Source organism: Pelobates fuscus, chromosome 2, assembly GCF_036172605.1.
Source record: "Pelobates fuscus isolate aPelFus1 chromosome 2, aPelFus1.pri, whole genome shotgun sequence".
NCBI classification, from domain to species: domain Eukaryota; kingdom Metazoa; phylum Chordata; class Amphibia; order Anura; family Pelobatidae; genus Pelobates; species Pelobates fuscus.
This window is the reverse complement of record NC_086318.1, coordinates 364,447,583-364,463,037: the sequence shown is the minus strand read 5'-3', so window position 1 is coordinate 364,463,037 and position 15,455 is coordinate 364,447,583. Positions and strand designations below refer to the sequence as shown.

Genomic DNA, 15,455 nt, shown 5'->3' with positions numbered 1-15,455 from the left:
GAACTTCAGCCATTTAGTTCTAGAATCGTGAGACTTGTATTTCTACCTCTAATACCTCAAACACATAATTGGAAATATCTGCAGTGTGCAGTTCCATTTGCCACAAAAATATGCTATTTTCTTTAGATGATGTTTCTACATTAATTTTAATTCCTGATTAAATGCTCAACTGATTAAATTATAGATATTTTATGTTAGTTTTGTTATTTAGAAGGCATATTAGGTATTTTGTTTAGACAAAATAATGCAGTAAAACATTTAGTGTAGGTGAGACACTATATGGTAAGATTTGTTGGCTGCGTTAAGCTCTGTTATCATTAGAAAGGAGGGCATCCAAGTAAGTAAAGATGAGCATGGGATTTAATTCCCAAAAGATTACTGTCCCTCCTTAAAGAGGTATGTTTCTTCTGTTATGTTTTAGCTAGACTTTTTTAATGCAATCATAAGCAAGTGAAATAGACAGTTGTTCACTAAAGTGTGACTTGCCAGGATTTCCTGGCATCCTGGCATTTACGGCAAAAGAACCAAACTGAAAATGTACTTGTTAAATTATCGATATAAGCCCCCAAACTTGCCTTAGCCTACGTTGCTGGGGTTTCCTAGGCTTACACCTCATAGGTTCACTTTGAGTAGGTGCCCCTTCATAGGGAATTATTGAATCCCTGCAGATTACAAGAATCAGAAAGTAGAGGGATTGACTGCTTCCCTCTCACCATTAGGGAGAAGGCCACAGGTCTTCCCCAAGCCAGATTCGTCAAACGTAACTGGAACCACAGCTGGATGAATTCCACTAGAGCCCACAAGGTTGAAAGGTAGCTTCAGTCACGTGAAATGCAGACCATAAGTGTCTGAAAAGGCAGAATTATTGGCTTTTTCTTTGGAGCTCTTGGGATATGCACCTGATCAGCATGGCGGTCAGGGTTCGCTCCCTGAAATTTTCTCTTTTGGCCTATAATTTTGCATTCACTTACAATTCACACTTTAGTAGATATAGTGCTATTTCTCTTACCTATGATGGCATACATATCAAAATTACAAATCTGGTCTCACAGTCCAAATTTTATGGGGTGCACTTTAGTTGGGTCACATTCCAATTTAAAAAATTTTTTAAAGGGACATTCCATACTGGCCGTGGATTCCTCACAGACGCACATTTAAAAAACATTTTTTAAATGTTTTTTTTTTTTTTTTTTTCGTCATGGAAAATAACAAGCTTGTAGCAATGAGACTTGCAGGTCTCTGTGGCAATAGCATAACAATACGATAACCAGAATCCGTACTGACAGCATGCCTATCAAGGCCGGAGCCTGTGTTTATACCATGTCCACCTTTCCCCTGGAAGCACAGACGCACATTTTAACACATTAATTAGATTATGCATTAAGAGAAAACTTTTTAAAGTTGAGGCTTTTCCAGATTTGTGCTTGAGCTCTGCCCACACCAACAAGTGGCTCAGCAATTCATTCTGTTCAACGGGAGGTAAACATATTCTGTAAACATCTACCAGGAAAAGCTTTATAGGATTTGTAGTTCAGCATTTCAGAGCAATTTTATTAATCACTTCGGATGAATGGAACTAAGCTACAACACAGTTGCTATTGGCTAATGACAGCCCTGTTCACAGACCACTGTTTAGTCTCTTTCATAGTGTACATGTGTTCTTGCTGGAGTCTAGCACACACAGTTTGTAAAATGTGTTGATACTTTGATACTGCTTGAAATAGATTTATGGAATCGGGTAAAAGGGTGCTAACATACTGTAACAATTAATTTCCCTGTAGAACACGCTGCCATCTACAAAGAGCTTTCGGCAGGCAAATACTCGTTTCTTGTATCGCCTGGGGGCATCGGAAGCCATGGAAGCAGATCTCAGCATTGTCAGCCCGTACACTGCTAGGTTCCTGAAGCCCTATATAAGGTAATTCTCTATAGTCTAGGGATTATTTTCTATTTATTGCACTGCACTATATGCTGCTTAAGAATGAATGACACGGTAGTCATTAGATGGGATTGTGCATTACTCGGTCATAATACTGTTTCAGACATCAGCTCTTTAGTGCCTAGAAATAAATTGGCTTTTCATCAAGTATGCTGCTTGGGGAAATCTTCAGATTGTTGATCTCCCCTGCTGAAAGAACGTACCTGCCAATTCTGAGCTGAATGTGCACATTCTTTCATTCAGTTTTGTTTAAATTATTTAACTCTGAAATATGCCTGTCACAAGTGCAGCCAAATGTTGGCACTAAACAAAAGTGTGGAGGATATAGCGGACTACCTACAGAAAAAACAAAAAATTCAATAGTGTAATACGGAAAGCAAAGAGTTATATGCGCCAGATAAGAATGCACTCACGAGATCAAGGAGTGCTAAGTCGCCTTAGATAGTTGGGGGGGTGTATCCAAGATTCCTTATCCGCTTATGATGCCATCACCAGGGAATGGAAGACTTGACTGAGGGAATTTCAAGAAATATGCTCTACTTTATTGTGCAAGTAAAAAAGTGAAATAAAATATAAACTACTAGGTCCTACGTGTTTCGTCTTCACAAAAGACTTCCTCAGGGACCAATAAAACAAATACAAATATACAAACAATCCTACAATGAGGATAAAAGCAGCATATGACCCTCCCCCCTGAGTCTTTCTTTATATATGGTCTTCCCCTTGCTTGATTGGTGGTTCTGTGGGTGTTTCCAGCGATGTCCAGATGTCTTGAGAAGTCTGCAGTTGGATTTCCTGGGTTTGCCGCGATGGTCGCGTGACGTCACTTCCGGTGCACCACTTCCAGAAGTTGCGTTCAGAACCACCAATCAAGCAAAGGGAAGACCATATGTTGCTTTTATCCTCATTGTAGGATTCTTTTAATATTTGTATGCGTTTTATTGGTCCCTGAGGAAGTCTTTTGTAAAGACGAATCGCGTAGGACCTCGTTTATATTTTATTTCACATTTTTACTTGCACCATAAAGTAGAGCAAATTTCTTGAAATTCCCCAAGTCTTTCATTCCGTGGTGATGACATAATAAGGGGAGAAGCAATCTTTGATACACCCCATAATTATCTAAGGGGAGGCACCCCAAGGCGACTTAACACTCCTTGATCTCGTGAGTGCATTATTATCTGGTGCATATAACTCGGTTTACTGTATTACACTATTGTATTTTGGGTTTTTTCTGTAGGTAGTCCGCTATATCCTCCACACTTTTGCTTGGCAATATCTTATGTATGGGATACAGTCTGGAACATCCTGAGAGGAAGCTGCCCTGTATTAATTAAACGATAAATAATCTTTCTGACTTACACACTAGTTTCTATAAGTCTACATTGTTTTTGGTTTTATATACTAAATGTTAGCACCATATTACTTAAACAGAGATATTAATCTAAAATGACTACCTGTATATTTGCGGTTAGAACTTTATAATTCATAATTTATTTCATTATTCCTCTTATGGATATTACATCTGTCTGTTTATCCGATCTATGTTATACATATGGAGGACGCTTTACAAAACACTTACTGTAATTCTCTGCGCATGAGGCAGATCTTTGCCTCGTTAGATATAAATCTCTCTACATAAAAACGGAGATGCATTATAGTGTGTAATCAGTTATCGCTTCTCTGCATTTTGGTCAATTGTAGTATCTGTTCTTTTCAGTTTCATATAGTATGTAATCAGTAATATGTTGACATTTCAAAAATTTACATAATTACCAATGATATAATGCATTCATCCCCAGAATTAACGCGGCACAGTCACGCCAAACTCACCTTTCTCCTATTGTTTTCTCTTCTCTTCCTCTGATGGGCGGGGGGACGGTATATAGGGCGCCGGCGAATTCACAGAATTTCGTCCTATCAAAATGTGTACCGTTTGTCCATTCGTGTTCGGATGAAAATTGTGCATTTTGTTTGGTTCAAAACTTCATTTGAATGAATGAAATTCCGATTTGTGCCGTGGCTGCTTCTTGCAGCCGCTTACGAGATAGCTCCCCAATAGTGTGATAAATTACTTAGTATTCATAAATAAGGGAGATTGAAATCAACCTCCTGCCCGTAATCACTGTGCTGCAAATAGGGGCATGTCTATTAAACAGTAAGCAGCCAGTGGACATAGTGTCCCCCACCCATGCACCGCAAGTGGTGGCTAATAAACTAAACGAGTGGGGGCCATAAGTGACAAAGGGGGGAACGTACTGGCCCCCCTACATGAGCGGAGGGTGGGGGCCCTAAGTGTTAAAGGGTGGGTGGGGTGGTTAAAAAAGGTAGAATTGTAGATTTGGGGGTGACTAGGGGGGACAATAAAATGTAGGGTGGTTTAAAAAAAAAAAAAAAAAATGGATACGGCCATGACAGCGCTGCTTTAAGAAGTTATTGAATTATCCAATTAAGTTTTCATTTGTTTGCTAATGATTACACTGAGAACAAAAATGTCTAGTGTGTGTATATAAATATATAGCTAATTCACTTAAGGTAGCACTTTGTATTGTTTTAGTGCTGCTGAAATAACAAAACTACATTGTGAACAAGATTTCATTACAACAAGGCTCGACATCAATTCATTACCGATACCGATAATCTGTGAACTTTTAGGCCGATAGCCGATATAATTTGCCGATATTCTGTACATTTACCATTTTGGAAAATAAAAACTTCTAAAGGTAAATGCACAAAATATACATGCCACGTGTAGTGGATGCAGTGTGTGTGTAGTGGATGCAGTGTGTGTGTAGTGGATGCAGTGTGTGTGTAGTGGATGCAGTGTGTGTGTAGTGGATGCAGTGTGTGTGTAGTGTGTATGTAGTGGATGCAGTGTGAGTGTTGTGGATGCAGTGTGAGTTTGTGTAGTGTGAGTATTGTGGATGCAGTGTGTGTTTGTGTAGTGGATGCAGTGTGTATTTGTCTAGTGTGTATATAATGAAAGCAGAGTGTTTGTGTAGTGTGTAGGTAGTGTGCGTAAAGTGAATGCTGTATATACTAAATGCAAAGTGTGCGTGTTTGTGTAGTGTGTGTATATAACGAATGCAGTGTGTGTATTTGTGTAGTGTGTGTATAGTGAATGTAGTGTGTTTATATAATGCAGAGTGTGTGTGTGTAGTGTGCATTATACACACACACTGCATTATATACACACACACTATACAAACACACACACTGCATTATTATACACACACACTGCATTATATATACACACACACTATACAAACACACGCACTGCATTATTATACACACACACACTATTGAATTATATACACAGTGTATTTGTGTAGTGTATGTGTATAATAATAGAGTGTATGTGTGAGGGGGCATTTTTTTTATTAAATATTTTTTTTTTTTTATATTAACCCCTTCAGGACCGGCCTGTTTTTGCGATGTTTGTACGTTAAGGACCAGAGCAGTTTTAACACTTTTGTGGTGTTTGTGTTTAGCTGTAATTTTCCGCTCTCTCATTTACGGTTCCCATACAAGTTATATATTGTTTTTTTCACGACAAGAAGGGCTTTCTTTACATACCAGTATTTATATTATGTCATATATTGTATTTAAAAAAAATAATGAAATATGGTGAAAAATAAAAAAAAAAACATGTTTTTGGACTTTTACTTGAAAAATCTTTTACTTATCTACAAAAGCTAATGAAAAAAACTGCTAAATAGATTCAAAATTTTGTCCCGAGTTTAAAAACACCCAGTGTTTACATGCTTTATTGCTTTTTTTTGCAAGTTATAGGCCTATAAATACAAGTAGGAAATTGCTGTTTCAATATATATATATTTTAAATGTATCAATAGTGACCTTGTAACACCGTTATCTATCATAAATCCCTGAAACACACCTAACATGTACATATTTTTTTAAAGTAGACAACCCAGGGTATTCAAAATTGGGTATGTCCAGTTTTTTTTAGTAGCCACTTAGTCACAAACACTGGCCAAAGTTAGCATTTATATTTGTTTGTGTGTTAAAAATGCAAGAAACGCTAACTTTGGCCGGTGTTTGTGACTAAGTGGCTACTAAAAAAGGCTGAACATACCCCATTTGCAATACCTTGGGTTGTCTTCTTTTGTAAATGGTATGCCATCATGGGGCTAATTCTCATTCCTTGGCTACCATACGCTGTCAAAGGCAACCTAACCAATCTGACAAATTTCAATAAAAAAAATCAAGCCTTATATTTGACCCTGTAACTTTCACAAACACTATAAAACCTCTACATGTGGGGTACTGTTATACTCAGGAGACTTCGCTGAACACAAATATTAGTGTATCAGAACAGTAAAATATATCACAGCAATAATATCCTCAGTGAAAGAGCTGTTTGTGTGTGAAAAATGCAAAAAACTTCACTTTCACTGACAATATCATCGCTGTGATATGTTTTACTGTTTTGAAACACTAATATTTGTGTTCAGCGAAGTCTCCCGAGTAAAACAGTACCCCCATGTACAGGATTTAGGGTGTCATAGAAAGTTACAGGGTTAAGCACAGTGCTAGCAAATTAAATTATCTGGACTTTTGGCCTGGGTTGGCAGGCAGGTCCCTCAAATTGCAATCATTAAAATTACTTAATTAGGTAAAAATATTACATAAATATGCACGTCGAATTTTAATATATATACATATTTATATATTTGACGTCTACGTGTATATTTATGAAATTATTAATGTAATTTTGTATGTGGACATATGTATATTTCGTATTATTTTTATTTATTTATTTATACATAGATATATATATCATTACATTCTAAGTGTATTTTGATATAAATATATATATATCAATATCAAAATACTGTTAGAATAAAATTGAATATATATATATAATTTTTTTTTAATTATTAAAAATTATTTTTATTTTTTGTTATTTATTTTTATTAACATATTATTTGTATTTTATAATAATATATATATACCATATATATAGTTATTATATATATTGTATATATTCGTGTGTAATTTAAATATAAGTGTATTTTTATATTAATATACGTATATATAAATATAAAAATACACTTAGTGTGACATTATATATATGATACATATACATATATTATATATAGATATAATACATGTATATATATCATATATATATACACATATTATAATTTTTTTTACACTGATTTTTTTGTTTTACACTTTATTTAATGATTTTTCACTTGCAGGGAGACTGCCTGTCAGCACAGACAGTCCCCCTGCAGGCAGATACAAAGACCCCTATTGCGGTCATGTGACGTGGGGTCCTGATCTGCCGAGGGGGGACTGCCCGGGCAGACAGGCAGTCCCCCTGGACCGGGAGGAGAGCTGATCGCCGCCGTGGGACCGACGGCGATCAGGTAAGTAGCCCAAAACCGTTATGACGGTTAAGGACCGTCAGCGGTCCAAACGCACGTTTTACCGCTGACGGTCCTGAACCGTCAGCGGTCCTGAAGGGGTTAAAAAATGTTATATATATATATATATATATATATATATATATATATATATATATATATATATATATAAATGTAATTATTATTATTTGTTTTTTGTTGTTCCCCCTCCCTGCTTGTTGCCTTGCCAGGGAGGGGGGATATGTTAATCCCTGGTGGTCCAGTGGCATTGGCTTAGCTGTGGGAGGGGGGGCAGCAAGCGTTTACTCACCTCCCAGCAGCTCCTCCAGCTCCCCAGTGTAAATCTCGCGAGACCAGCGGCCGTCAGAGCTGGCCACAGGTCTCGCGAGATTTACACTGGGGAGCTGGAGGAGCTGCTGGGAGGTGAGTAAACGCTTGCTGCCCGCCCCCCCAGGACCGCCGGGCTTGTAATGAGCTTGGCGGTCCTGGGAGGTATTATCGGCAATATCGGTATCCCTATTGGCCGATACCGATATTGCCGAAAATACCGAATATCGGCCGATTATATCGGTAAAAACGATAATCGGTCGATCCCTACAACAGGGCTCGACGAATCCTAGGCGCCAGGTCGCCATGGGGACTAAATAGAGCGCATGCATGCCAAAATGCCACAATCATCCAATCATATGCTGTTATCAGCATGCCCAGAGTTTTACTCTGTCTGGAAGAGGAAGAGCCTCAAGTTGTTGTCAGGAAGGCAGCCACTACAGGTGAATTTAACCTTGCAGTGTAAACAATGAAGTTACTAGAAAAATTATTACCGGACCCCTGCACCCAGACCACTTCATTGAGTTGAAGTGTTCTACGTGACTATAATGTTCGAGGCCAGTGTTAGCAAATCACCTCTATCTAGAGAAGAGGACAAGTGCTCTCCTTGGTATTTATTTATTTATTACTGCTATTTATAAAGCGCCAACAGATTCCGCAGCGCAGCACAATTTGTGGAGAACATACAATATACACAGACATATACAAGAGGTAGAGACAGCCCTGCCCGTTAGCTAATATCTAGCCAGGAGAACTTAAGGCCATCTGTCTACCAGCTGAAGCTCAACAGAAGATGGGTGTTGCAACAGGACAATGACTTTATACAAAGTGCTTAGCTAGATGGCCCGTGAGCTTACAATCTAAAGGATACCATGGGGATTTGAGACAAGAGGGGTAGCAGTGGAAGTTTGGAGGTGATGGCTGAAAGAGTTAACAGAGAAGCAGCTATTGGTAAAATAGGAAGGGAATGAAGAGGTATTTGAGTGAGAATCTCAAACAGCTGGAGGGGGGGGCGGGGAGGAGCCATGTGTTATAGACTATTGAAAAGTCTAGCAACCAAATTCTATCACCCAAAATTTTGGTCAGAAACATTTAATGACAATAATAGTACAAACTGCATGCACAGAAAATTACAGTGGCAAACTACAGGTAGAAATGGTAACAAATCTATAGTAACTGAGAATATGGTAGCAATCCAGGAATAAATGAGGTGGAGTATCTTCCAAGATTCAGTCAGTACCTGAGAGTTGTAGGTGTTTCAGCAGGATGTTAAATGCAGTTCTTCACTGAGTTTGAATGTGAAGTGAGGCCTGACTCTCTTCGCCTATAAGATCTTCCTTCACTAGCAGTTATCACCGTGGTTTTCTTACCTCTTGTGGTTTCCCTTTAACCTCTATTCAAGAACCTCCAGCCTTAATCTATAGAAATAGCCTTCATCTATAGCAGTGGTTCCCAAACTTTTTAGGTTCAAGGCGCCCTTAATATTTCAATATTTTTCCAAGGCACCTCAATTTCTAGGTTGTATATCCGTACTGCGCTGCGGAATTTACTGGCGCTATAGTGTAATGTACAGTGTTGGTGTTTGAAGAGGTGCTTGTATATAGTTTGTGTTTTAATATAGGAGTGTTTGTATGTAATGTTTGCGTTTGATTGCAGGGTTTGATTGAATGTAATGTTCACTTTTAAATGCGGGTGTATGTTTGTGTGAAGTATTTGTTTGAGTGAAGGGGTGTGTTTGCATATCCTGTTGGAGTTTGAAATCAGGGATGTGTTTGAATGTAATATTGTGTTAGATTGCAGGAGTGTGTTTGTATGTTGTGCTGATGTATGCACATACAGTTGCATCTGCATCATGGTGTGTGCATGTATCAATGCTTGTGTGTGTCAGGGTGCGTGTGTCTGTATAGGTCGGTGTATGCGTGTGTCAATGTATATGAATATGTATGTACAGTTGCAAGAAAAAGTATGTGAACCCTTTGGAATGATATGGATTTCTGCACAAATTGGTCATAAAATGTGATCCGATCACCATCTAAGTCACAACAATAGACAATCACAGTCTGCTTAAACTAATAACATACAAAGAATGAAATGTTGCCATGTTTTTATTGAACACACCATGTAAACATTCACAGTGCCGGTGGAAAAAGTATGTGAACCCTTGGATTTAATAACTGGTTGAACCTCCTTTGGCAGCAATAACTTCAACCAAACGTTTCCTGTAGTTGCACAACCTGACACACACAGATGCACACAATCAATCATACATACACACACACACACACACACTCATACATACATACACACACTCATACACAAGTGTTTAAAACATAGATGGTAATACAATCTCACCATAGTACAACAGGCATTAAAGGTAGTGTATCGTTATGTTTGACTGGTATATCAAGTTTATGGGGATGCTTTCCTTGTTTGTATCTCCTATTAAGTGCTATTTCATGATGTTTAAATATACTGAATATTGACATATATTGCTACACACCACTAGAGCATGCACGCATTATATGACCATACTTAATGCTAACCAGACTTAATAATGTGAGTACTTCTAATTTACTATTAACATGGCAATGCACAAAACCAACAGTTCATTAAACAATATAATTTTTAATATCTCCAGCCACCCTCCTGTTAGCTTACCTTGTGTGTCCATGAGGGTGGCTTGGAGTCCTGCTGCTGGTGGGAGTGAGAGGTCTGGAGCACTTTCTGCTTCTCTCTCCTCCGGTTGCTGCTGCCTCCTCCGGTGCTGTCTCCCGGCAGGATGCTGGGAGGAAGTGACAGGCTGTCACTTCCTCCTAGCCAGCCGACATTAGAGGTACCGGGTCGCGATCTTAAAGGACCGCGGCACCCGACAGAGTCCCTGTTCAGCAGCAATGTTTCCTTGGTGCTAAAATCATAGCACCTTGGAAACATTCCGCGGCACCCTTGTGTGCATGTCGGCGCCACGGCACACAGTTTGGGAACTGCTGATCTATAGGAATATTAATGTGACATTAAGGGATTATAATACAGGAATTAGAAAAATTATATACTATATTTGAAAATTGCTAACTATTTAAAAAGATTTATCAAATTTTATAGAAACAAACAATCATCATTGACACCTTTTGCATGCCTATTATTCTGCTTTTAAGGAAAATGATGTGTGTCTTATTTTGGTATTTGAAACTTCTCGTAGGGATGGGGCCTCCATTTTCAAATAACCTGCCATCAATCATGTCTAGCTGCTAAAGAAATCAGGTTCAATAGTTTTTGAGTGTGCTTTCTGTTAACTGGGTGAGAAAGTAGAAACATCCTGGGGAAAAAGTTCAACAGACCTCTGAAGGACCCCTGCTGCTAAGCTTCAAAACCCATGCAATTTAGGACAGTCCCACCACATATGGAGGTACGTCCATTTATGGCCACATAAGCACCAACAGAGGTTTGTCGGATGCCTTCCAATACTGTCTTAGAAAACCGGTGTAACATGCCACTGAAAAATGTATTTGATGCAGCCTCCCATAGTTCCTCCTGTATTTTGCCCAAATTTGCCTCCCATTGGTCCTCAAATCAAGGGTTCTGCACATAAATGTGTGTGAAGAAGAGAAATCAGGTCTTTTTAAAAACCTCTTGATTGCAGAGATGCTCAAATGTCGAAAGCGAGGACATTGTTGCCTCCTTAATGCCTGTTGAGTAAGCAAAATGTTGTGTTTGGAGATAAGTCATTTGTATTTAATGGAGTTTCTGGTTTCATTTGTTTAAAACTTACAATTGAAACTCTCTGCCACACTTGGTGATCTCTCTGAATTCCCGTGATTTCCAGATTCCTAAAATAGTGCAGTCAGGAAAAAGGTTTTTTGAATGAAGTTTATGTTAAACAAAATAAATAAATAAAAAATCTAGGAAAAAAACACATCCCTAACTTTTTAGTATATGACAGGATCCTTCAGCCATATATATGCACCTTGGATCAGTCAGAGATTGACGGTTTTCAGTCTCTATTGTCTTCCCTTCCAGCACAGAAACAGGAAAGACTATAGAGACCAACAGTCCTAATATTGGCAACTTTACAATGTAAGACTGTAGTCTCAAGTGAATAAATGCAAATAGCTAGTTAGAATGTGTTCTTCTGTGAATTCTCTTTGCATATTCAAGTTCTTATGTAAATGTTTTCTTTTTCTACCAGACGTGATTATGAAACCAAATCTACGAGGATGCAGCTCTTAACAGAGATCCTTGCCTACCCTCATCTAGACGATCCCAAGTGGAAGCCAGCGCCAGAATCTCCCATTGATTACTGCTACGTTCGTCCAAGCCACATCCCCACGATTAACTGCCTGTGTCAGGAATTCTTCTGGCCAGGTAGGATATTGATGGGACTGATTGTGAGGTGTCTGGTAGATTTCACACTGCATAATATATGGCAGACTTTAAATGATGCTTTACTGAACCACCAGGTATGCAGTCTTAGAGGACAAGTGAAAGAGATCTGAAAGGTTCAACATCTTGGTATCTGGAATTTCCAGCTCCATGAAAACACTATTCTCGACTCAGGACAGACACGTCTGAAATCCCTTGGTGCTACTCCACCACTTAGTTCCTCTGGAGTCTAACAGATTTTCATGATATTTTTGTATTCTAGGCATCGATCTCTCTGAATGTTTGCAGTATCCAGATTTCAGCGTGGTGGTGCTCTATAAAAAAGTCATAGTGGCTTTTGGCTTCATGGTTCCTGATGTTAAGTACAATGAGGCCTACATCTCATTTCTGTTTGTTCATCCAGAATGGAGGAGAGCAGGCATTGCAACATTTATGATATACCACTTAATTCAGGTAATTGGCAAGTGCATTAGGTACCGATTTTCTTCCTCTCGCTTTCTTTCATTTTTAAATAACCATATTGTACTACAGGATAAGACGAAATCTGGGCTTGGTATGGTCCTTACAGGCACTTCTGTGTTTCTCTACTTGAGTTGGGTTTAGTTGTTTTAGCATGTAGAGAAATTATAAAGGAGGATACTAGATCCAAAAATTGCAGGTCCTCAAACTAGCACAAGAAAATGATCTTCAACTCTATACTATGACCCAAATGGCCAAGATATCTATGTATGGGTATAAAGGAGAGCCTGCATACTCTGGTGACCGCTTCTTTGCAAGCAAGACTAACAGTGATTTTACAAACAGTCTCATTTCATTCACAGAGCAGTATATAGGGGACAGTACTTAGTTTAATAATATTGGAAGGGAAGGAAAAATACAAGATTAGATTTTGAATGAGTATATACCAAAGAGATGTAATAAGAACAATAATCAAATTTATTTGGTTCATGAAACGATGGGATTTGCTTCTGATTTAAGTAATTAGGAATTAAGTACAAGCAATTAATCTTAGAATCAAATGAGGTAATTTTACACACAGATTTTGGGTATCCCACATATATGAATCTGCTGGAAACAAACTTTTTTTATTTTTGTAAAGGAAAATAAAACACACTGTGTTATAACTGTATTTTGCTAAAAAAGGAAGTCATTTAACCCATGTATGTCCGTTAATAGAGACTGCGATATAGCAACCTTTGAAGAACCTTTTTATTATTCGTTTAATTTAGATGATTAGAATTATTTTCATTTGGGTGATTCTGTTGGTTTGTGAACAAACCAAGTCTTCAGAATCAATTTGTTTGACAATTGCCAGGAATATTATTGTGACAATTTGCTTAAAACTAATTTATGCATCTGTCTAATCTCAAGTATCCCATTCTTCAACAGTATAGAATAGTTTTGTCAGATGGAAAAAAAAAAGAAATCTACACCATATTTTATAGGTACACTATAGCTATTTGATCTTATTCATTTGCCTGGAATCCCCTGGTTAAATCCTTCTATTCAATGTTAAACCATTTTTGAGCACAAAGCCACTAGAGGCAATTTTAACTCTGCAATGAAACATTTCAGTTTTTCTATTCCAGGGTTAAGTGCGCAGAGACACTGCACTTAGATCACTTCAATAAGATAAAGTGGTCTGGGTGTGCATTGTGTACCTTTAACACTGAATGAGGGTTCATGGACTTCCGTAGACAAGTCCTCACTGAAGGTATGGCTAAGGAAGTATTTACACCTTCTATCCTAACAATTCATACCAGCAATGGGTGGCTTACACTCGAGCCCGAGCAGCACAGAGGAGATTTGATGCTGGGGACCCTTGCTTAGCATTAAACCATTAAAATCGGTTAAACACTGAAAGGAAGGTCAGTGGCAGGGGGCTCCAGACACTATAACCACTTCAATGAGATAAGGCAGTTATTTTGCCTACAGTGTACCATTAATATCAGCTGCATTGCAATTGACAAACACCACCACTAATTGTTTAATTGAGCTTACTAAAAAGATATGTACAGTTTATAACAAATACAAAAAAAGGAACACTATAGGGTCAGCAACACAAACCTGTATTCCTGACCATATACTGTTAAAAAAACCATCTTGCCTCCCTAAATGTAGCAAAATCGTACTTTTATTGTAGTCTGCTGCTGGCGGCTCTGCCCCTCATCTGCCTGCTTGGATGGCATCATCAGAAGTGGTGTTCTGAGCCAATCACAATGCTTTCACATAGGAAAGCATTAGATCGGTTGAGACTGTCAAGAAGGCAGAGCCAGCACAAGCCAAACACCGCTCTGGCCAATCAGCATCTCCTCATAGAGATGCGTTGAATCAATGCAAGGTCTACGCATTGCCCCAGGAAGCACCTCTAGTAGCCATCTGAGGAGTGGCCAGTGGAGGTATCTCCAGGCTAGAATATAAACACAGCATTTTCTCTGAAAAAAACTGTGTTTACAGCAAAAAGCCTGAAGGGAATGATTCTACTCACCAGAACAACTACAGTAAGCTGGAGTTGTTCGGGTGACTATAGTGTCCCTTTAAATTATTACTAGATCACCCCATAATGAAAATATTGAAAACGCCTGAACATTCTGATTGCATTTTCTAATTGAAACATAACCGGGACACTCCAGGGTGGGTGTGAATTTTTTTTATTTTTTTTTGCACACAAGTTTACAAATTCCACACCTATGGCTTCTGCCTCAGGGCACTCTCCGTACAGCTACAGAATGTACACTTAATATGTATTTGTTCATTTTTATTTCCTCCTGGCAGACCTGCATGGGAAAAGATGTCACCCTGCATGTTTCTGCCAATAACCCGGCCATGCTGCTTTATCAGAAGTTTGGGTTTAAGACTGAAGAGTATGTCCTGGACTTTTATGACAAATACTATCCGGTGGACAGCAAGGAGTGCAAGCACGCCTTCTTCCTCAGACTCCGGAGATGATATGGACTGATGGCTTTTGAGATATGCTTCCTACTACTAGGTTGCGAGTTACAATTTGAATAATGAATTCCAAGATATCTTTGGAAAGCCGTTCCACCCTCAACATTGTAAAACACGGGACATCTTGGTAAATGTGAATAGCCAAGCCACCTGTTTTGAAAGTCCACTACATTTGATAAACATTTTGTGATGCAGACCAATTCGTCATGTAAATTCATGTGTAACTGTTAAACCAGCAAATAAATCATTTGAACGTTACACTCCATTTTTTATATCTTTTTCAAGGAAACCATGAGACGAGTCATAATTTCCTTACCACCAGAAGCTGTGAATTATGGAAGTTAAATTAAATAAAGCACTGTAAGTACTTGCGTTCCTGCCACTTTTCGTTTCGCATTTATAAGTTTGTTTGTTTTTTTTGGTGTTTTTTTTTTTCTCCCTTCAAAAATCACTGAAGCTATAAGCCTATTTTC

At 38.4% G+C, this 15,455-nt stretch overlaps 1 protein-coding gene across 3 annotated transcripts in view; it reads left to right on the top strand.

Annotated features, from left to right (window-relative positions):
• The window catches only part of KAT14 (lysine acetyltransferase 14), a 36,094-nt gene extending 20,854 nt beyond the window's left edge, over window positions 1-15,240 (top strand). For 2 of the 3 annotated variants that reach the window (XM_063443693.1, XM_063443691.1), the window contains 4 exons: window positions 1,782-1,918; window positions 11,840-12,015; window positions 12,296-12,486; window positions 14,809-15,240. In XM_063443693.1, the coding sequence (XP_063299763.1) occupies window positions 1,782-1,918; window positions 11,840-12,015; window positions 12,296-12,486; window positions 14,809-14,982 (678 nt within the window). In that variant the 3' untranslated portion in view covers window positions 14,983-15,240. The other variant, XM_063443692.1, reaches the window with a different exon arrangement.
• The last annotated feature ends 215 nt before the right edge of the window (window positions 15,241-15,455 follow it).